Source organism: Nomascus leucogenys, chromosome 16 (assembly GCF_006542625.1).
Source record: "Nomascus leucogenys isolate Asia chromosome 16, Asia_NLE_v1, whole genome shotgun sequence".
Classification (NCBI taxonomy): domain Eukaryota; kingdom Metazoa; phylum Chordata; class Mammalia; order Primates; family Hylobatidae; genus Nomascus; species Nomascus leucogenys.
Window position 1 is genome coordinate 85,332,538 of NC_044396.1, and position 21,400 is coordinate 85,353,937.

The 21,400-nt window shown below is 50.1% G+C and overlaps 1 protein-coding gene across 1 annotated transcript in view; it reads right to left on the reverse strand.

The window, feature by feature from the left end:
* Window positions 1–21,400, reverse strand: part of NDRG1 (N-myc downstream regulated 1) — a 59,519-nt gene that overhangs the window by 15,546 nt on the left and 22,573 nt on the right. The window contains exons 4-9 of the mRNA XM_030795002.1: window positions 11,314–11,419; window positions 8,832–8,952; window positions 5,989–6,051; window positions 5,187–5,247; window positions 3,577–3,663; window positions 1,370–1,426 (exon numbers count right to left, since the gene is read on the reverse strand). Coding sequence (XP_030650862.1) covers window positions 1,370–1,426; window positions 3,577–3,663; window positions 5,187–5,247; window positions 5,989–6,051; window positions 8,832–8,952; window positions 11,314–11,419 — 495 coding nt within the window. The remainder of the gene's footprint in view (window positions 1–1,369; window positions 1,427–3,576; window positions 3,664–5,186; window positions 5,248–5,988; window positions 6,052–8,831; window positions 8,953–11,313; window positions 11,420–21,400) is intronic.

Genomic DNA, 21,400 nt, shown 5'->3' on the forward strand with positions numbered 1-21,400 from the left:
ACAAAACCAGTGTCTGGGGCCAGACAGGCTGGGCTGATAAGAAGATGACCGCTCACTTCTAGCATGCTGTGAGGGGCTTGGCTCACTCCCTCTCAGTGGGGTGACTCTGCTTCAGAAGAGCAGCTCATCTCAGAGCCAGGCAGCAGCACAGGCAGCCGCCATCCTGCTGTGGTGACCAGAATGAAGCCAGACTCATAGGTTCTAATACCAGCCCCACCTCTCCCTGGCTGAGACCCTACACAAGTCACTCAACCTCTCTGGTCTGTTTCCTGTTCCATAAACTGGGAATGAGAACAGAATTTATCACACAGGTCACAGAGCACCTGGGTGGAATCCTATTCCTACAGTTAACACTTGTGAAGCTCTTAGGACTGAGGGCAGCACACAGCTAACTCCACGGACATGTTTGCTACAGACCAGATTTATAACAGCCCAGAACTGGAAACAACTCAAAGGTCTTATCAACAGGCGAATGGAAAGACAAACTGTTGCACATACATAAAATGGAATACTTCTCAGCACTAAAAAGGAATAAACTTTGTTTTAAGAGACACGGTCTCTCTGTCACCTAGGCGGAATACAGTGGGCAATCCCAGCTCACTGCCTCAAACTTCTGGGCTCAAGCGATTCTCCTGCCTCAGCCTCCCAAGTAGCTAGGACTATAGGCATGCACCACCATGCCTGGCCAATTTTTAATTTTTTTAGAGACAAGGTGTCACTATGTTGCCCAGGCTGGTCTTGAACTCCTGGGCTCAAGCAATCCTCCTGCCATGGCCTCCCAAAGTGCTGGGATTATAGGAATGAGCACTGCACCCAGACTAGGAATAAACTATTGATCCACCCATTAACATGGACAAATCTCAAAATGATTATGCTGAGTGAAAGAAGCCAGATAAAAAAAAAAAAAAAAAAAAAGAGTACCTACTATATAATGCCATTTATATAAAAATTTAGGAATTGGAAAGCAATCTCTACAGGCCAATGCAGATCAGAAGTTGCCTGAGGAGGAGGGAGAGGAGGACTATCAAGGGGCACAAGGAAACTCTTGGGGTGATGAAGATGTTATTCTCCTGATCATAGTGATGGTTTTACAAATGTATATACATGTCAATTGTACACTTTAAATATGTGCAGTTAATTGTACTTCAATCAGCTGTTTTTAAAAGACACACAAAAAAGAGGGAGAGAATGAATGACTTGTTGCTTATGAATGAATAATGTCACATTATCTCACGAGCACCAGCTCAGTGGCCCCCAGCTGATTGTGTCTTGTTCTCTCCACCCCCACATGGGGCCCTGTGCTGAGCACCACACACCACACAATGCATCGCTCAGCACGAACAACAGAATGCCAGACCACGCAACTCACCTTCCCAAAGAGGTGGGACACCACCATGTCCGGCAGGGCTTGGGTCCATCCGGAGATCTGGAGAGGAGTAAAGTGGGTGGATGAGAAACCAGGAGCTAACAGTAGTTAACAAGGTCAGCAAAACCCCACTTCCCTGAGGGCAGAGTGGCATTGCCGGACTCCCTCCCTGCATGCAGGCCTCAAGGACATCCCCCTTGACAGAAACTCAGTTCCTGCCTCCAGTTCCCTCCTGGACCTGATCCCCCCAAATGCAGGGCCTGGGACTATATCCAATTCCTTATTTTCAGAGGCCCATGCACAAAATGCACAGCAAATGAGTGCTGAATAAAGACCTAGCTACTGCTAGCTTACCCTGCTCCAAATATTCACCAAGTCCTCAGCAAAGAGGACTGTCCATTCACCTCTTCTAAAAACACACTGAGCTCCCCAGTCTACACCCCAGGATATGCTTGGCTCCCAACTATCCCTCCTCTCTCATCTCCAAGCCAGTTTCCCCTTTCTAAGTATACTGATATTACCAAAGACACTGACAATCTTCTTTTTCCTACCTCTCCCCAGTGACTAGGTTTGCAGCGGGAGCTCTATAAATCCTAGCATATAGCAGGAGCTCCATAAATGTGTGCTGACCTAAGCATTAGGCAAAAATGAGTTGGAGAGAAGCTCTAGACCTGGGGGTCTTTGGCTGCCCTTTGCCTGCCACAGCCCAGCTGTGTGGCACTGGGCAGTGTGCATACCTCTGGGTCTCAGACTTCTAATCTGGAACTGGGAGTGCCAGGAACTTCAAGGCCACAAGGTCAAGGTAAGGACTGCAAGAAGTAACTGCACATATCACAGTATCTAATACCAGTGCCTGGTACTCGAAAGGCTGGGGTTGAAAAGGAAGGGAACAGTACAGCTATTAAAGCCCCACAGACAATACTCAGGCTTCACATTAGCCAGTGGTCGACATCCCCGGACCTTCGAGTCTGGCTCAGAACAGCTATCATGAAGCTCAGTGGGTTGACTGGAATGTCACTTCCTTTGCTGGAAAATCAAATAAAAAACGAGTGTGTTCCACTCCGGAATGTCATACAGGCAGGAGGCAAGGGCTTCTGCATTCTGGAGGAATGTTCAAAGAACAAATGCAAAATCACAGTGGCTAGGACAGGGCGGGGGATGGGCAAGAGGCACGGCCCCTTCAAACCCTCGGTCCCTGGCAGCCACCCAAAATTTGGCAAAAATGCACTTGCAAAATGAGAGGCTGGGATCACCTCAGCTTGAAAGGCTCTGTCCTATTTCAACTGGAATGACCTCCCCCTCTCCTTGGCAAACACTGAGGCCTTTACGGGGAAAAAAAACAAAAACAAAAACACCACAATGATAATTTTTAAAAGATAAACAAGGAACCTCAGGACACCAGCCAGGGCAGAGCTTCCCAAGGCAGCACAGGTCCCTTCTCCTCCAGGCAGCCCATCCTGCTGGCCAGGCCTGCCTGTCTCCCACCCCAGACAGGAGCCTCAGGGGCAAGGATGGTCAGGTCCATGAACCACGAAGTCAAAGCAAGCTGCATCCAGTCCCTATTCTACTGCCTAGCTTTATGTGACCCTGGACAATCCCCTCAGCCACACCAAGTCCTCACCTCTGAAACGGTGATAAAAATTCTCACCTCCTAGAGTGACTACGAAGATTAACTGAGGTCATGCACACATAGCAATGTAGAATGAAACTAGCACATGGTAAACTCTCAATCTAAGTTAGCTAATTATTATCGTAAAATTTTGTGGCACAGTCCGTACTAAATACACATTTATTTTTCTTTAATAATATGTGAATGAATTCCTAAGATTAATGGCTTTTGTCTTGTTCATCTCAAGAAGTCTTGTTCTTCAAGATGCTCAGCATCTTGACCAAAGCCTGGCACAAGTTAGGTACCCAGCTAACACTCATTAATCCAAGCAATGCTTATCCAAGCTGGCTCAGGGACCTGTGTCCCAGTGCTTTCCCTGGCTTAGACAGCTTGGTGGTATTTAAGTCTTCTGAATGGCAAACGGCTGAGGTCATGTGTACTGTTCTAAGCAAAGCAGAGGGAACTGGAGTGGGCAGTAGAGGGTAGTGGAGAAGTGGGAAAAGAGAGAGCTTGTAGCTCCAGGGCTCCCTCAGGCAGAGGCTGTGTGCACCTGTCCCTCTTCCTGCAGGGACCCTGCCTGCCTGACAGGCCCCCACCTCACCTTGGAGGCGGCCCAGTCCATCCAGCCTTCCGCACAAGGGTTCACGTTGATAAGGACGAGGCCCTCTACCATCTCAGGGTTGTTTAGCTGCGATTCAAGACACAAAGTGAGACAAACATCCCAGCAATCTGAAACACTAGGAACTTTCCAAGGCAAACCAAGGCTTGAGAGAAGTACCCAGAAAAAGGCAGTGTGGGCAGCAGAGCAGGCTGCTGCTCCCCGGCCTCACCCCATGCAAAACTGAGGTTCCAGCACAGCAGACACAGGATCGGGTTCTAGAGAGAGTGGGAAGGAGAAAGAGGAAGTGCAGGAGAAGTAGGAAGCCCGCCGCTTTGCAGACCTGCCTTGGGCAAGTCACTTCAACCCACGGAGGTTCAGCTTCTCCAGCTGTCAAATGGGTGTAACACACCATCAATCTCATCAATCAAACAGGGCACACAAATGCTTTCTAGTTGTGGCAGTAACAACTGTATTACTTACTTCCAGGATATATAAACACACACATACACACACACACACATATACACACACACACACACACCCCCCAGTTACGCATCGCTGAATAACAGGGATACTTTCTGAGAAAATTCATCATGAGGAGATTTCGTCATTGTGTGAAGATCTCAGAGTACTTACACACACTTAGAAGGTATAGTCTACAACTCATCAAGGCTGTATAGTACAGCCCTTTGCTCCTAGGTTTGCTGTACAAACCTGTACAGCATGTGACGCTACCCAATACTGCAGGGAATTGCAACACGACGCTAAGTATTGATGTATCTAAGCAAATCTAAACATAAAAATGAACCATTATAATCTTATGGACCCACTGTCAAATATGCAGTCTGTCATTGACCGAAATGTCATTATGTGACGCAGACATATATAGATATAGATATGTACACCTAGGGTACAGTTGAGACCATTTTTAATTTGCTGAGAGCCTATATGGCCAGAGCATTTTGTATTCATGTCAGTACTCCTTTCTTTTTTTTTTTTGGAAGATGGATGTTGTAGAATGTCAGTATTCCCAACCTCCAGCAAAGCCCAGCAAATAATAGGCAGTCAAAATACAAACGGATGAAAAAAACGAGTATTGCTGCATTCTTACACAATCGCTCGGTGAGGATACAAAGGAACAGTGGCTCTTGACCTGAGCCCAGAGAAATAACAACGACAACTGTCATGAAAACTTCCCGTGTCTGACTCTAGTTTAGAATCAGTTATGACCCAGGAGTGCCCTGACTACAAAAACCTGTACAGCTGTTACAAAGCAGTGTCATAGCAGAGTACTCGGTGAGTGAGGAGTGCCCTCACTAGATGGCTAAGCGGACAAAGCCCATGACAAAAGAATGTGTCCAGTATCATCCTTGAGTGGAGGAAGAGAAAAGGCTGTGAGTATATATATATACACATATATATATGTATATATATGTGTATATATATATATGAGTACCCATGCACCACACACACACACCCCACACACACAACTGTGGAGCATACGGGTCATTTCTTTTTCCCTTTTGAGTTTTTGATGCTTTTCCAAATGTCTTCCTTCATCTTAAAATGTTATTTAAAATGCAATTTTCAAAAAATGCCAAAGCACTCACAGCAAATCGAGTTAGGATGTAGGCGCCTGCTCCTGTTCCCATGCCAATAATGCTTTTCAGCCTGGAAGCAAAAATACAAATGCATGTCACACAAGGAGAGAGTGACGGGAGCCTCCAAGGACCCACTCAGAACTTCCTGAGGGTGACCGCCTGGCTAGGCAATGCGCGAGCATGCCGCCGTGACTGCCTGCACAGCCCTGAGGTCACCACGCTTTAGGACTGGACAGAGACCTCGACCTTAGAGAGCCGCGCCCCTTCTCCTCACTTCCCTCCTGGCTGCCACCCAGGCTCTGAGAGACCGTCTGACATTTACGGGAAGGCCCGTTACGGCATCATTTCTTCCCACTCTTAAGCTTTATTTTGGATTCTAAAACTTGGAATGAAAACAAATTGAGCAAGAACCATGAAGTTATCATTATTTGAAGAGCTCAAGACAGAGAGGAACACTGGAAAAATGAGGGTGTGGAGAGAAAAGCTAAGGTCTCAGGCAACTCCATTCCAGAACATTCCATGGGAAAGAGAAGCGAATGGAAGAATAGGAGGCAAGGGCAAATGGGTGGGGCGGCTGCCATCATGCAACATAACGTTCATGCAAGAGGAAAACTGAAGTTACAGGAGACAGACTAGAGCTCAGAGACTGTGTGAAGAACAGTGTTCACAGAGTGACGAGCTAATTTCTTGCCTCATCTTTAAACTGCAACCTTAATTTTAGTGGTCAGTCCAGAGCAAAGCCAAGGGGCAGGAAGATGCTAGAAACCAGGCTTCTCTGCAAACAGAGGAGGAGCTGATCCTTCGCTCTTACCCAAACTGTTGAAGGACTCCAGGAAGCATTTCAGCCAGCTGATCCATGGACGGGTACATGTACCTGGGGATGACACAGAGAAGCCATTATTGAGCGCCCGGACAGAAACGGGTAATCCAAACAGGGACACGCTTGAAGGGTGGGGACCATGCAACAGCCTGCCCCATGCACCCAGACCCCCGAGTCTAGTCCCTTCCCATCCTCCTTCCAAGACCCCTGCAGCACACTCTATCAATTGCTTCCTATGCTCCAGGTCCCACGGATGCATTCTGGGAATTAGCTCATTCAATTTTCACAATAACTCTAGGAGGCTGCTAGGATTTCCCCCCACAGCAAGATTATAAGCACCACTGAGGCTGAGAGATGAGCCACTTGGCCTCACAAGAGCAGTAGATGGTTAGCCAGAAACATGTCCTCACTGTGTTTGTCTGGTTTTGGGTCTAGGGTGTTGCAGAAACTGACTAGAAGGCATTTCACAATTCCAAACTCAGGCAGAAGGAATTAAAACAGGCATGAATGAGTTCCATCCACAAAGGAGTGATTGATCCTCACACATGCCGGGCTTTTGGTGAGGCAATGGCAGGGGCCTGTGAGCAAAGCAGATGCAAACCAGGACAGGAGCCAGCCCTCAAGTCAACAGAAACGGGGGGGTGCGACTCATAACAAAGGCTATCGAAACAGAGACCTGACGTGATCAGATGATCAGGGAGGGCTTCTTGGAAGAAGTGACGCTGAAGGGGTCATGGGAACCTGATGAGTAAAGCATGTGGGCAGGGAAGCAGTGTGTGCAGATGCCCTGGGAAGAGCCAGAAAGAGCCCGTATGGTGTGGCTCCACATCAACAGAGCCATTGAGCTGAGAAGCCGCAGGGCAGAAGAGGGGCAAAGACATGAAGCTCCACTGAAATGGCCCCGGCTCAATTTGAAGCCAGCAGCTCCTAAGGTGTGACACTGGAGAAGCTTGCAGAGCCCTCTGTTTCTTCCCTGTTCCCCAGGGCTGGTGTGAGGCGAGGAAGCAGCAGAATTCTACTTCCAAGGTTCCTCCTGTGTAGGTGGTGGACACCGAAGCCAGGAGGAGCCCAGCCAGGGATCCCCTACCCTGCTCTGCTGTCTCAGCTTCAGGATATAAGCGGCTCACCCTTAAAGGGCCTGGAGACGCCCCCTCACCCCTCCCAAGCCCCACACTCTCCTCTGCCCTACTCCAGGAGGAAGAAACAAGTCAGGCCCCACTCTGACAGTGGGTCCCACCAGATGCACACGAAAACCACCTAGTAAACTAGGGGGAAAATGCACTGTAATACCCAGACCAACTGAATAAAAATTCCTGGGGGTAGGGCTCAGGCCTCAGAATATTTGTAAAACCCCACCAGGGGGAACTAAGAGTTTCTGCTTTCCCCCAAGTCTTTCACACAATTGGTCCAACCAAAGATTTACGGACATACCGCTGGCATTATCTGCTGGTTAACAATTAACCATGTCCCACTGTTTTAATACACTTTTAATTTTTGGTCCTAACCCCATATGGTTGGCTGTCCCTTCCCTTCCTCTCTGATAAAGGTTAATTATTAAGGATAATTCTGAACACTAATAAAAAAGGATATCTATTTATAAATGCCAAGAAGGCCTCTTCTGGAAGACTTTAAGCCCAAGAACCTACTCCTGCCCTAGTTTAATCACAGCGTCAGGTGTGGGGACAAGAGGGGTTATCTCTGAGGTCTGCCTCCCCAACATGATACTGATTGGGGGATCCAACAAGCTTGACCATAATTGCACAAGGGGAAACTGAAAGGCCATGCCCATACAGATCACGAGCTGACAAGGGCCAGGCAGTGTAAACACTCTCAACCAAGGCAGCCTGATGTTCCAAAGAGGATACACATCTCAGCAGACAGGACCAAAGCTAACTCCCCAGTTATCAGCTGTGCAACCTTTTTTTCTTTTTTGGAGACAGAGTCTTGCTCTGTCACCCAGGCTGGAGTGCAGTGGTGCGATCTCAGCTCACTGTAACCTCTGCCTCCCAGGTTCAAGGGATTCTCTGGCCTCAGCCTCCCGAGTAGCGGGGATTACAGCCACGTGCCACCACACCCAGCTAATTTTTGTATTTTTAGTGGAGACAGGGTTTCACCATATTGGCCAGGCTGGTCTCAAACTCCCAACCTCAGGTGGTCCGCCCACCTTGGCCTCCCCCAAAGTGCTGGGATTACAGGCGTGAACCACCATGCCCAGCCTCAGCTGTACAACCTTCAGCAAGGTAGTTAACGCCTCCATGCCTCAATATGTTCATGTGGAAAGTGGAGCTAACAACGGCAGCCACACAGAGCTAACTGTAAGGATTAAGCCCAATGTTCGATACGAATGATGAAGCCTAGCCCACAGGAAGTGCTCCATCAGCGTTACTTCTCTCCCTCTCTTTTTCTCCCCAACCTTCTAGGTTTTTCACCACACTATTTGGTGGTGTCTGGTCCTCCTCCACTTCAGTCCTGTCCAGGCTGAGCACACCTATTGTAACGCCAGCCTTGCAGGAAGGCTGGGGGAATGGGGAGATAGCATCTGATAAGTATGTTGTTTCAGTTTGGGAAGATGAGAAAAGTCCTGGAGATGGACGGTGGTGATGGCTGCACAACAATGTGTGAATGTCCTTAATGCCACTGAACTATATACTTAAAAATAGTTAAAGTGCCAACTTTTATGTTATGTACCTTTTCCCACAATTTAAAAAGTGCTAAAGACGATACATTTTATATTTTACCACAATTAGAAAGTATTTAAAAGAGCAAAGCAGCTGAACCCCTCCCCGACACCCAGTTTCCACCCTGTAGAGCTCATAGGGCAAGAGGCCTCTCACCCTGCGGGGAAGGAGGCTGCACCGTCCTGCTGGCCAGGGGCGTCCACGTGGCAGACGGCAAAGTGCTGGGTGATCTCCTGCATGTCCTCGTAGTTGAAGAGGGGGTTGTAGCAGGTTTTGTCTTAAGAACAGCAGAGAGGGAGAGACGAGAAAAAAGTAAGATGAGAAAAAAATTAGGTGTCTCGGTGGCAAAGCACATTCATTTTGTTTCATTCCTATTCGGAAGAAGGAAGTGAACTTAGAAGAACACAGATGTTCGCGTTTTTTGTGTTTTGGTTTTGTCCCCATGCCCACTTTCCTCTGGTGATAAAAAGTAAGAGTAAGTTTCATGGGGCAAGGGAGTGGTAGCTGGCAGATGAATGTTGCAGTTGGTGCTGGAAGGGGCTCCCAGGCTGGCTCCCGCAGCTCCTCCAGTCAGTCAGGCTCAGGATGGCCCTGGCAGGAGATGAGTTTGCCCTCCTGATCCTCTCTTTCCATCTGGGTCCACTATACCCTCCCATCTGGGGTACTGGCCCAGGACACACATAATTTTCACACGAGGAGGAGCATGGGAGGTGAGGTATGCCTCCTCCATTCATGTGGCTTGGATGAGTCTCCTCACTGCTGAAGCCTAAGGAAGTTGGGCTGCTCACCCTACTTCCTGTCCCTTTTCCTCCTGGGCACTCAGCTGGACAGTATTTCCCAGGCTCCCTTGCAATGACAGGCAGCCATGTGATCTGTTTCTGGCCAATAGCCAGTGACTGTCACCATTTCCTCACCATACCTGCCACCCAGATCCTCTAAGATCCTCTAAGTTTCTCTCTTCTCCCATCTACCTGCCGGAAGCATAGTTTCCAGCAGAAGGGCTCTGCAGCCCCAGGGGATGGCAAACCCACAAGCTAGAAGGAGCCTGGGTCCTTGAATTGCCAAATAGAACATGTCCCACTAAACACCCACTAAACTGTTACATGAGTGAGAAATAAAACATATATTGTGCTAAGCCACAGAGGGCTTGGCATCTTTTGTTATAGTGGTAAGCCTATTATAAACCAACAATGAGCCTCTCTAAATGGGGAGAGACGCTGCCATATGCAATTCCAGTTCCTTGTCAGAGTCAATAAAATAAGATAGTGTAAATCAAAATACCTAGCATGGGCCTGGTACAAAATGGATATAAGGGAAACAGACAGGGGAAGAAGTGAGATAAAAGAAGGTAAAAATGAAGTAAAAAAGTGTTTTCAGTGACATCATCCCCAGCCTCAAGGTATTGATAAGCTTTACAGAAACAAATTAAAATCAGGCAGTCCATCGTCAAAAATCAAGCAAGCTTGCAATACTCAAGTTCATAAAAATTACGGGACCAGTGAAACCTGTGTCTTCTGATTCCTTACAGAAGAATTCACCTCTATTCCATGAAATTTCAACATTTAGTAGATTCCATTCCATTCTCATCTATGAAAAATGAGGAACCCACCTATGAAACCCTCCTGGTAATCTTGGAATTCACGGTCTAAACATTGACAGCAGAGTTACTCACACAGCCAAAAAGTGAAAATGCCCCAAATACCCATCAACTAAAGAATAGATGGCCGGGCCCAGTGGCTCATGCCTGTAATCCTAGCACTTTGGGAGGTGGAGGTGGGTGGATCACCTGAGGTCAGGAGTTCGAGGTCAGCCTGGCAACATAGTGAAACCCCGTCTCTACTGAAAATACAAAAATTAGCCAGGTGTGGTGGTGGGTGCCTGTAATAATCCCAGCTACTTGGGAGGCTGAGGCAAAAGAATTGCTTGAACTCAGTAGGTGGAGATTGCAGTGAGCCATGATCGCACCACTGCACTCCAGCCTGGGCAACAGAGCGAGACTCTGTCTCAAAAATAAAAAAATTAAAAAAAAAAAAAGAAAAAGAAAAAAGAAAGAATAAAGTGCAGTAAATCCATACAATGGAATATTATTATTCAATAAAGGAATAAAGGAAATATAAAAACTAATGCATGGCCTGGATAAACCTTGAAAGCACTATGAAACAAGCCAGTTACAAAAAAAAGCACATATTATTTGATTCAATGTATACAAAATTCCAGAATAGGCAAATTCACAGAAAAGGAAAGTCAATGAAGGGTCAGTCATCTGAGGGTGGGGTGACAGATAAAAGGTACAGGATTTTTTGGAAGGATGAAAATGTTCCAAAATTGTGCTGATGGTTGCACAATTCTGTGAAAAGACTAAAAACCATATGCGTGCATTAATATAGAAGTCACTGCCACAGATAGCAAAGAGCTTCCTGTGTTCCCAGCGCCTCCGGGCACACAGACAACTCCGTGCCCACATGCAGCGCATTTCTGGCTTTTCCAGGCTGTGGCAAGAGTTCTTCCCAGAACAGCCCCAGGAAGTCTCAGGCAAAAAGAAACCACCAGCTCCCGGCCATCAGCCCTTCTCGGCTGCCTTTTTCTGCCACTCTCTTGGGAACCGGCTGACAGGGAACCAGAGCTCCTCAGAACTTACGGTTCATGCCAATGTCATGGTAGGTGAGGATGACAGGCCGGTTTCCCTTGGGAGTCCCACACAGCGTGACGTGAACAGAGCCATGTAAAGTCTCGATGTCCTGCTCCTGAGGAGACACAGCAGACAGTGGGCTGGTCATGTGGGGTTCATGGCATCCGTGTGGCTGAAGACAGTCAGCCTGTTTCCAACTGTGTTTTGAGGAAGCTCACTTCTCGTCTGGCCATAAGAGCCCTGGCTTCAGGCAGTAGCTCTCTCTGGCCAGAAGCCACTCCCAGGACCAGGGCTAGGAGGGGACTCCCATGAGGCAGGGCACAGAGGCCTGGCTCAGACTGTGCTGTTAAATGCATAAAATGCCGGGGACGGGGCCTGCCCGCAGCCATCTCTGCACCAGACTATTTGCTCCGTCCGGAAAACAGGCCATCAAGCCTGCGCTTCCTTGCCCCCAGGCCCCACTGGCCCCACAGGTTACTGTACCTGTGATTAACATCTGCTGGCTTGGGACTACCCAGAATTCACTCCCCACTTCCAAGAACAGCCCCCAGTTTCCTTCAGGAACCCACCCAACCCTCACCCTCAGTCCTAAGAGTTCTGTTGACAGTGACCCCCCCTCCCCACACTTCACAAGTCAAGGCTAGTTCATGCACTCCACCTCCCAGTTGCGAGGACTGGATCAGAAAAGAACACGTGGGTTGTCTCAGGCTAACTAAAGCCAGCTGCACTTATTTCTAGCAATTAGGCAACAGGATTGGACTTGATGGAGCAAGGTTGGGAGGGCTGGATCTGCAGCAGCCACACTGTCACCATGAGGCAAGGGCCTGCCTGAAAGCATGGCCAGCCCAGGGACGGAAAAGAGTGAAAGAAGGTTTGGGGATGGCATCCACCACCTGGGATTTTCAGTCACATGGGCCACCAACTTCCAATCCCACGTAAGCCATGTTGAGTTGACCAAAAGATTCTGAATGATATCATGCCCATCCTCCCTCCTGCCCTTCCTTCTCGTTGGGCCAGGTGGTTCTTCTGGTCAAGGCCAACTCTCCAGCTCGGCCAGTGACCCCCAGCCAGCTTACCCCCAGGGATCCCTGCGCCTCTCCGCACCAAACCTTCCTAACAGCTGAAGACCTGCTCACCTTTCTTCCTCTGGAAAACAAAAAAAAGGCACCCTGCCTTGGTTCCAAGTACCCCAGCTCACTCATGGACCAATCTTTCACCTGCCATGTTCATCTAAACTCCTGCAGAGGGTGGTTGTGAGTCTTTCTCAATTGTCACTTCCACTCGCCCTTCACCCTATGCCTACCCTGGGCTTCCGCCCTCCTCAAGGTTACCCAGAAGTTCCCGAGGACCCCAGTCACTCGTCTCCCTTGAGAAATTTCCACATCTGAGAGCAGTGACCTCCCCTTTGAAGTGCCCCACTGTGGGCTCTGCTCCCACAGGGCAGTTGGGGAGCGGGAGGCAAGGCCATCAGGCTGCTGAGACCACCCAGGTGCCAAGGCAGTGCTGAACCATGTCCCTCCACGTCCTCACCCTCACAGGAGCCCTGCCAAGGCCATGTGACCCAGCTGGCTGAGGAAGTGAAGTCAGTGTCCCAAAGTCACACTGGCAGGCAGCACAGAGGCAGGTCCCCCAGACAGTCAGCCTCCGCGGGGCCCCAGGCTTCTCAGCACTTGACCCGCCCGCGAGCGGCACACACTCAGGCCTCACGAGGCCACCTCAGCTCAGCACACTGCATTGATTTTCCAAAGAGTAAATGAGGCAGTGAAGTGGAACACAGAACACTCTAAATGCTGTTGAACCTGCTTCCAGAAGCTGGCAGAAATGTGACCCATACAGGTCGCTGCTGTGTGGCGGCAGACAGGAGGGTCAGCGTTCACAAACTCACGCTTGAGAAGAAGGGATGGGACAGATCACCACTTAGGCAACCTGCTTGAATCTTTAAAACAGGAACAGCCTGGCCCTTCCTACCTCCTAGGGGTGCTGAAGGCCCAGAGGACGTGGGCTGCTCCATCTGCGAGTGACCCCCCGTGAAGTAGCACGAGGCAGCCACCCCCACGCCATCCACACCAGCTGGTGATTGGATTCCACCTCTGCTACTTCTTTACCCCTGATACTTAAGGCAGTTCGATTTCATCCGAGAAACATTCATTAGGCACCTACTGTATGCCAGGTCCCCTTTGTCCCTGCAGGGATGAGTGGGTGACAACTCACAAACTAGTGGGGGCAGTGGAGACGGCCCCGGGGGGCTGCAGGTCCTCTGGGTCCTCTGAGAAAAGAGGAGAAAGAGGATTCAACCCACCGCCGGGTTGCTGGGAATGGGACCAGGAAAGCCTCCTGCATCCCTTAAGATCAACGATTCTCAACCTGAGGAACAGGTTCAAAAATAAAGAAAAATGGCATCCAATTCCCAGGTTCCCCCGCAGTGTATGAAAGCTCTGTACTGAGTTTCCAATAAGAACTCACCACCTTCCCATCCCCAGCGGAGGAGTGCAGGGGTTCCCAACACTCACTTGGAGAACCCTGAAGCCAGCCAGCCCCAGGCCACCATCGTGCTTCTGCAGAAAGGAGAAAAGCACCCCAGCTCACTCATGGACCAATCTCTCACCTGCCATGTTCATCTAAACTCCTGCAGAGGGTAGTCGTGACTCTTTCTCAATTGCCACTTCCACTTGCCTGCCCTGGGTTTCCGCCCTCCTCAAGGTTACCTAAAAGTTCCCTGTTCCTGAATGGCACAGGGACGCGGCAGTGGTTACCAGGTGAGGGTGGTGACATATGAAGAGGGTCTGTACAGAGCCAGGCCCAGCCCCCTGGGAGCACCCCGGGCCTGCCCAGCATGGGATCATCCTGGCACCTGCATTAGCCCCCAACATCATAAGCCCCCGGCACACAGAGCTCAGCCCCATCTCCCTTCCTCCGTCTCTGCCCCTCAGGGCCCAACACTTCTTTCCTGCCCATAACAGGCACTGGAAAAATCCAACGATGAGGGAGCAGTGGCCCAGCTTCCAGTGGGGGCCGGAGATCATCTGCTGGGCCCAGCCCGGCCCTGTAGCCACTGTGGGAACAAAGGTCCATTTGTTTGTGGGGGCACATTCTTCATTGTCTCCCCAGCTGACCCACATGCCTCCCTCTAAAAGACAGGCCAGGGCAGGCGGTGTCCCCACCACCACGGACGTCGGAGTTCAAATCCAAGTCCTGCCACTCCCCAACCTCTGAGCCTCCAGATCCTCACCCCTGAGCTGGGAGAGCCGCCTGCACCCCAGGTTCCATAGCAGGAGAGGAGTCACCTGCACGGAGCCCAGAGCACAGCACCAGGCAGGAAGGGGACTCCCAGTGCAGGCGGCAGAGGGTGCTGATGTGGCGGCAGGTACGGGACACGCCACCCTAGCTGGCATCAAGAATGTCCCTGGCAGCCCCCGGGGTTGCGAGTGGGTAGCAGATTTTTGACTCATCTCTTTGAAGGTCTTAAAATTATACAGCCATGGAACCAGAACTAAATTGGAGGGTCTATTCCTCAGTCCAAGAAGGAAAGCCTGCCTGGGTCTCATTCACTTTCTGTCCACAGGCCTCTGCACAGCTGCCTGCTCTCAGTGGGCACCCGGTATCTGCTGGATAAAAGATCTGATCCTGACAGATAATGGTGAGCACTACCCCCTAGGAAGGAACCTTCTCTCCTAAGGGCATCGATCCATGTTGGGATCTTCCCCATTCTGCTCTTGGATTGGCCATGAGATGCTCAGCTCCCTCCTGATAAGCCCCCAAGGGTTGGTGAGAGCCTCACAGAGCACTAATGCTTCACCCCAGCTCATGAGTGTCAGGATCCTGGCTGCTGTCCCAACACTGCCCCAAACCTCAGCCTGAGCAGGACTCAAAAAAGAGGCTTTCGACATTGCTAGCCTTGGTGGGAAGGACAAAGACCCTGTCTGAGAACATGGAAGTGAAGTGGTGAAGGTCACACAGGGGCAGGGCTGCTTCCCAGGCATAGGTGAGCAGAGGTGAGGGAGAACATTTGCCAAGCGCCTACTAAGACTAAGGCAGGGTATCAGACCTCCATGCCACCGGGAGGCCCATCAATCCCATTTTACAGGTAAAGAAGTTGAGGGGACTCTCCCAAGGTCATAGGCTTGTGGTGGTAGAAGCAGGATTCGAACTCTCTCCGCTGGGCCCTTGCTCCTTGGTGCCAGGGTCTGCTGGCCCCCATCGGTCCTCCACTCAGTTCCTGGCCCACCAGCACACACAGGAGGAGGAGGAAAAAAGCAAGTGTTGTGATCTTCTCTGTACCCAAGTCCCATCCCCTAAGTCACACACACACACACACCCAACAAACACACCCACCAACAAACACACATGCACGCACGCGGTTCTAAGCCAGTCAGGAAGACTGTCTGAGATTGAATGGGAGAATTACAACACTCACAAACACAGGCCTTTGTCCTATTCCGTTCCAAAGGAATGTTCTGTCCTTCTGTCCCTGCGGGGATAAATCACTCAGTGTTCTGGAGAGAGGAGCCCGTCCCATGCCTTCTATGTTTTCCCAAAGAGAAAGCACAAGGAACCCAGAACACAGAACTGCAAGGTGCACTGTTCGTCTTCTTGCCTGAGAGGGCAAAGTGCCTGTCTCGGGGCTCATGAGGGACCCCCCAATTTCTGGCTGGGACAAGGCTGGCAACACAAACACAACTCCTCTACCATCCAGAGCCCCACAGCCAGCTCTTGCACAGTTCAGGACCAGGCCACAGAAGACCCTGCTCACAAGGCCTGATCCAGACAAGGAGATGAAAAGACAAAAACCCGGCTGCACACATTGTCCTCTCACCTGCTCTGAAAGAGTCTAGAAAGCTGCTCTCTCAAGTCTAGAGGTGATGGCAGGGATGGGGGCAGTAATAAACAGCCACTGCATCTTACCCCATGCCCGCTTTGAGTTTCTCACACGTGTTTTCTCATTAAATACACGGAACAACCATTGCAGAGATGAGAAAGCTGAGGCTGAGAGAGATTAAGGACTTCATCCAAGGCCACACAGCTGGAATAATGGGGCAGGATCTGAACCAAGCTTGGATTCAAATGTCTGCATCCAAAGCCTGTTCTCTTTAATATCCTGTTTCATATTCTGTGCCGGGCAGAAGAGGGGAAGGAAACCTTTCTCTGCAACGTGCACTGTGACTCCCTAAAGGGGATGCAGCAAGTCAGATTTCCCACACTTATTTGACTGCAAAACACTTGGACCTCCCCAGCGTCTCCAAGGACTGGCCATCCATGCAGCATAGGCTGTTACACTACCAAACAGAATCGAGAAATATTATCTGCTGCTCCCATCCTCCTAAAATAGGCACCTGCCCCCAAACTGCAGGCATGGGTGTCTGTGAGGAAGTGTGCCAACACTGGAAACACCTCAGCACAGACATCAGACGTCACCTCCTCCTTCCTGCTACCCACCATACACACGCCGTGCAAGCCCTGTTCTCTTCTTTGCAGCACAACCACGATTACAAATATACGTGTAACAGCTGCCTCCCCAGCCAGGCCGCCAATTCCCAGAGGGAAAGGCTGGCTCTCCAATTGGCAGAGTCTGGCCTGGAGGGTGCTCTTAGAGATTTACAGTCTACACTGCCTGTATGCTGGCAAGTAGCAAACATGGCACCTAGCACTATGGTCTACACTGCCTGTAAGCTGTCAAGTGGGGAAACAAGACCTAACACTAAGTATGCCTTAAAGATTTCATCCCTTTGGCTGTCAACCCTGGCTTGGGAGCTTTAAAACTACGGCAGACTCCGTTGGTTGGCATCCCAAACATCTGTTGTTCCCTTCTTTTTGAGGATAGAATTCCAACTGATATACTAAGCAGCAGAGTGCCTGATAAAGTGGTCCCCTTCCTTACTCACCTCCCTTGTAACCAAGGACGGTCAGGAGGTTCAGTTCTGGCCAATGAGATGCCAGCAGAAATTCCTGCAGCTTCAAGGAGAGTTTTTAAAAAAGGGTCAAACTTGACCTTTTGATTCTTATCCTTTCACCCTCCTGCCTGCATCGTACTTGGAACATGGATGAGATGCTCGGGGGTTCAGTGGCCATCCTACCAATCTGAGGACCAAAGCCACATGCTCAGGTGATAGCAGGAAGCTGTAAGGACTAACTCCAGCTGGGCTGGGTGACATTCATAGCTGGGGTGTTAGCTTTCTAGCTTGGTGAGAATAGCAAACATTTCCTGGGCACAGCACTGGTTTTTGAGCAATATTTATCCTAATGATATAACCACCACGTGCCTTTGGCCAAGTTATCAGCCTTCTCTGACAATCCCTGCCATCAGTTGTAAGCTGAGGTCAATGACAAGGCCTCCTGCTCCACTGTGATGCTCCCAAGACTAAAACCATGGTACAGACCTGAATGTGTTTTGCAAGCTGCAGCATTTCCCTCCATGTCATGCGTTATGGACAACCGCTCCAGAGACGATTAGTGTGAAGCTGCCGGGGCCAGCCTCACTGGCTTAAGACAACTCTCTGGATGATCCGGAGGGGCTCTGGAGGCCAGCTGTGACTGTCTCCCCGCTGCCCCCAGTAATCCCCTCCTTCCCAGCAGGCCCTGGGCAGATGCTGACCGTCCTGGGATCTAAGAGGATGACCGCGTACCCAGGCTCTAAGTCAGCTGGTGGGTTGGGCGACCGCTCCCTCAGTCTAGCAAGCCTTGGGGTCCAAGCATGGCCAGAGCAGTTACAGTGCCCTCTGGAACAGCTGTCCAGAAAGCTGATTGTGGCTCATCAGCATAAAGTCAAGGCCCATGACAGCAAGAAAGGCAAATCATGGGAACAGAGGCTCAAGAGAAAATGTCAGGGGCCTGCCCCCTCCCCACCATCTTTTCATAAAATGATACACTCCTCCCCCGATATTTTCCTGGTTCATCTCCTATGCCCATGGAGGAGGAGGGGGAGCCATAGCAGTGCCATTCATCTTAATGATCCATTCCATTAAGTAACAAACATAGGCTAGGTGTGATGGCTCACACCTGTAACTTTGAGTTTGAGACCAGCATCTGCAACATAGTGAGACCTCCTTTCTACAAAAAACGAAATTAGCCAGGCATGGTGGCTCACGCCTATAGTCCCAGCTACTAGGGAGCCTGAGGTAGGAGGATCACTTGAGCCCAGGAGGTCACAGCTGCAGTGAGCCGAGGTCGCACTAATACAATCCAGCGTGGGCAACAAAGGGAGACCCTGTCTAAAAAAAAAAAAGAGTAAAGAACACATAAAGTACCAGAGATAACCAGGGGAGGTGTGCGTAGCCAGAAGGAACACGATAAAAAAACAGCCACCCACTTACTGTGCAAGTCCGATAAAGCCAGCTTTGTCTCCTGTGCTGTATCATGACAGCCACTGAACAGGCTTTGGGGCTGAAGTATAGGTGCCCAACGAGATAACAGAGTTAAGATTCAAGATAGATAGGTCCTTGGGCTTCCAAAGCCATGATTCCCCTGCAAGCCTCACACAATGGAAGACCTTCAAGAGGTCAAGCTAGGCCTGTCACTTCTCACTTCATTCCCCAGTCTTCTTTTATGTTGACATCAGGTCAAGAGAATTAAAGTTACACAGAGTCAGGGAACAGGCTGCAGTGGGCAGAGAGTGTCAGCCTGGGAATACAGCATGCAACTGGAACCCACGCTGAAGACCTCAGTTCTCCAAGGAAACAAGAATTAGGAAGAACGTCTTTGTTTGGATTAGGGTGAAGAGACGGAGCAGAGCCCGTCATCCATGGAGCAGGGGAGGGTGACAAAGACCTGTGAGCTGAGCCCACTGCTGTGTGCATTCAGCGTTTGCAACACGCTCAGGGACAGCGATGCTCCCCACTGTTTCACAGATTAGGAAACTAAGCCCCAGGGAGGTCAAGCGAGTGGCCAAGGACACGCGAGTGGCAAATGAAAGGGCTGGGTCTGCACTCGCTTCCGCTCACTGCACCCTTTCTGGGACACCAGGAGATGAGTGAGGTCAGCCTGGCAGAGCCTGGCCTGGACACACCTCGGAGGCCCGGGTATGAGCCCCACCTCTCCTCTTCCATTGGAGGGTACTCCTAGGAAACCCACAGCAGAATTGCAGAAGCAGCACGCTGTGCTTATTTTCCAAAGCCTCATTTTGCGCTGATCTAGATGAGCGTTCCTGTCATCTGTCACTCTAAGGGTTTGCTCTAAGTCCCAATGGCTTTGCTAGGAAGTAGGGCTGGGGGAGGGCGAGAATGGGAAATGGCGAGTTGAGGATTTCCAGGCTTCTATCTGAGTTCTGCCCACCTTCAGTCATGGGGCATGAAAACAAGAAGCAACTGTGTGGAAAGACAGAAATTAGCAAAAGGTCACTATTTCCATTTTCCCTGTGAGCTGGTCTGCTTCCAAGAAAAGGAGGGAAAACAGCCCCCCCGAATGGGATCGTACATCCCCAAGACCAGCTCAGCTCTGCTAAACAAGAGGCCTCACAGCAGAATGGGAGCCAGACCTCCAGAGCCCCTGCCCACCCTGGTGCTGCTCCAGCCCCCTCCACCACTCCACGTGGAGGCCCTGTGGGTAACATCAGCTCATTTCCCAGGGAGCCCTGGTGAGCACACAAACACAGATTCCCATGGAAACCAAATCAAATCTAACCGTCTGAATAACTCAAGATCCAGGTGGAGGGAATTAGAAGCAGCAAATCCAACAGAAAAAGCAATTTGAAGCCACAGAAAGTCACCCGGCCCACGAGGTACAATTTATCGGTGATGAAGTCAACTCTGATGTCCCTTCCCTAAAACTCGTTAAATGAACTTCGGCTCCAGACCTGCAGATTGAATCAGCTTTCACCATCTATCTCATCACGGCGTGACACTGGGCAAATCCCTTCACTTTTTCTGGGCCTCGTATCTTCCACATAAAACAAAGATGGCAAGGACAGTTGGCAAGGATACCTCCCTCAACAAGGTTTCATGAGGATCACACGAGTGGATGCAGGAAGATAGCCCAGCACGGTTTCTGACATACAGCAGAGCTCAGGAGAGGCCAGCCATTACGACTTCCATGACTCTAACATTTTTCGGAAGCAGATGGATCTAAATCTAAGACTATCTCAACAGTACCCTTTGGCAAATTCCCTACCATCTTCAAATGGGTCTCTCATCTGCAAAAGAGGCCAACACCCCTCACCTTGGCAGGGAAGCCCTGAGACAAGGAGTATGCAAATATTCATTCTTCCTCCTCTTCCCTCCCCCAGGTGGCCTTCCACAAAGCTCCCCAACTGGAGCAGAAGTCTTGGACTCTAGAATTCTAGCCAAAGAAAATAAGCTGGAACCCAAAATACTCCCACCCTCCCTACTCATCAAACTTGCAAACACAATTGCCTAAAACCTGATGCCGGAGGCCTCTCAGCAGAGCCAGACCAGACCGTGTCCTTCCTGCAACCCCGACACCTACTAGGCCAGCAGCCTGCCCAGCCTGCCCAGCCCGTGCTCTGAGGGTTCCGGAATCTTTCCAGGAACGGGAGCCAGGCGGGGGCCTGACAGCGCTGGCAGAACCTCATATGCAAATCACCAATCACTTTGCCCAAACATCACCCAGGACAAAACAAAGGGACCACCTAAAGGCGATGCCAGTGATGGAGAGATAAGGCCTGATGCCATCTGCTCTGGCAGGCGAGCTGTCTCCAGAGACAGGCCACCCAGCAGCTCAACGCAGACTCCGCCAGCAGCTCCTCAGTGCCGAGCTCTGGGCTCAAGTGTGTGTGTTTTGATTCATTTAAAAAACAACAACAAAAAAAGCCTAAATTATTGACTACATTGAGAAAGGAAGTAGGAATCTGCCTGAGTTAGTCAAAGTCCTGAAGCAGTAATTATTTTTCAAGGAATAACATCAGCTGCTTTCAGATACACAAAATAAAGCGACTCAGACTCCTTAGACTGGACCAGGAGGCAAGCTATGCCCAGGGGAAGAACTGCCCAGGAGGGAGCCCTATTTTAACAAGCAGGTAAGAAACCAACTAAATGGACAGATAAAATCCATTTGCCATTAAGGCACATCAACTCTTGAGTCCTACAACAGCTCATCGTCAGTAGGCTAAACATCAGCCAGATGAAGTGTTGCTTAGATTATCTGCTTG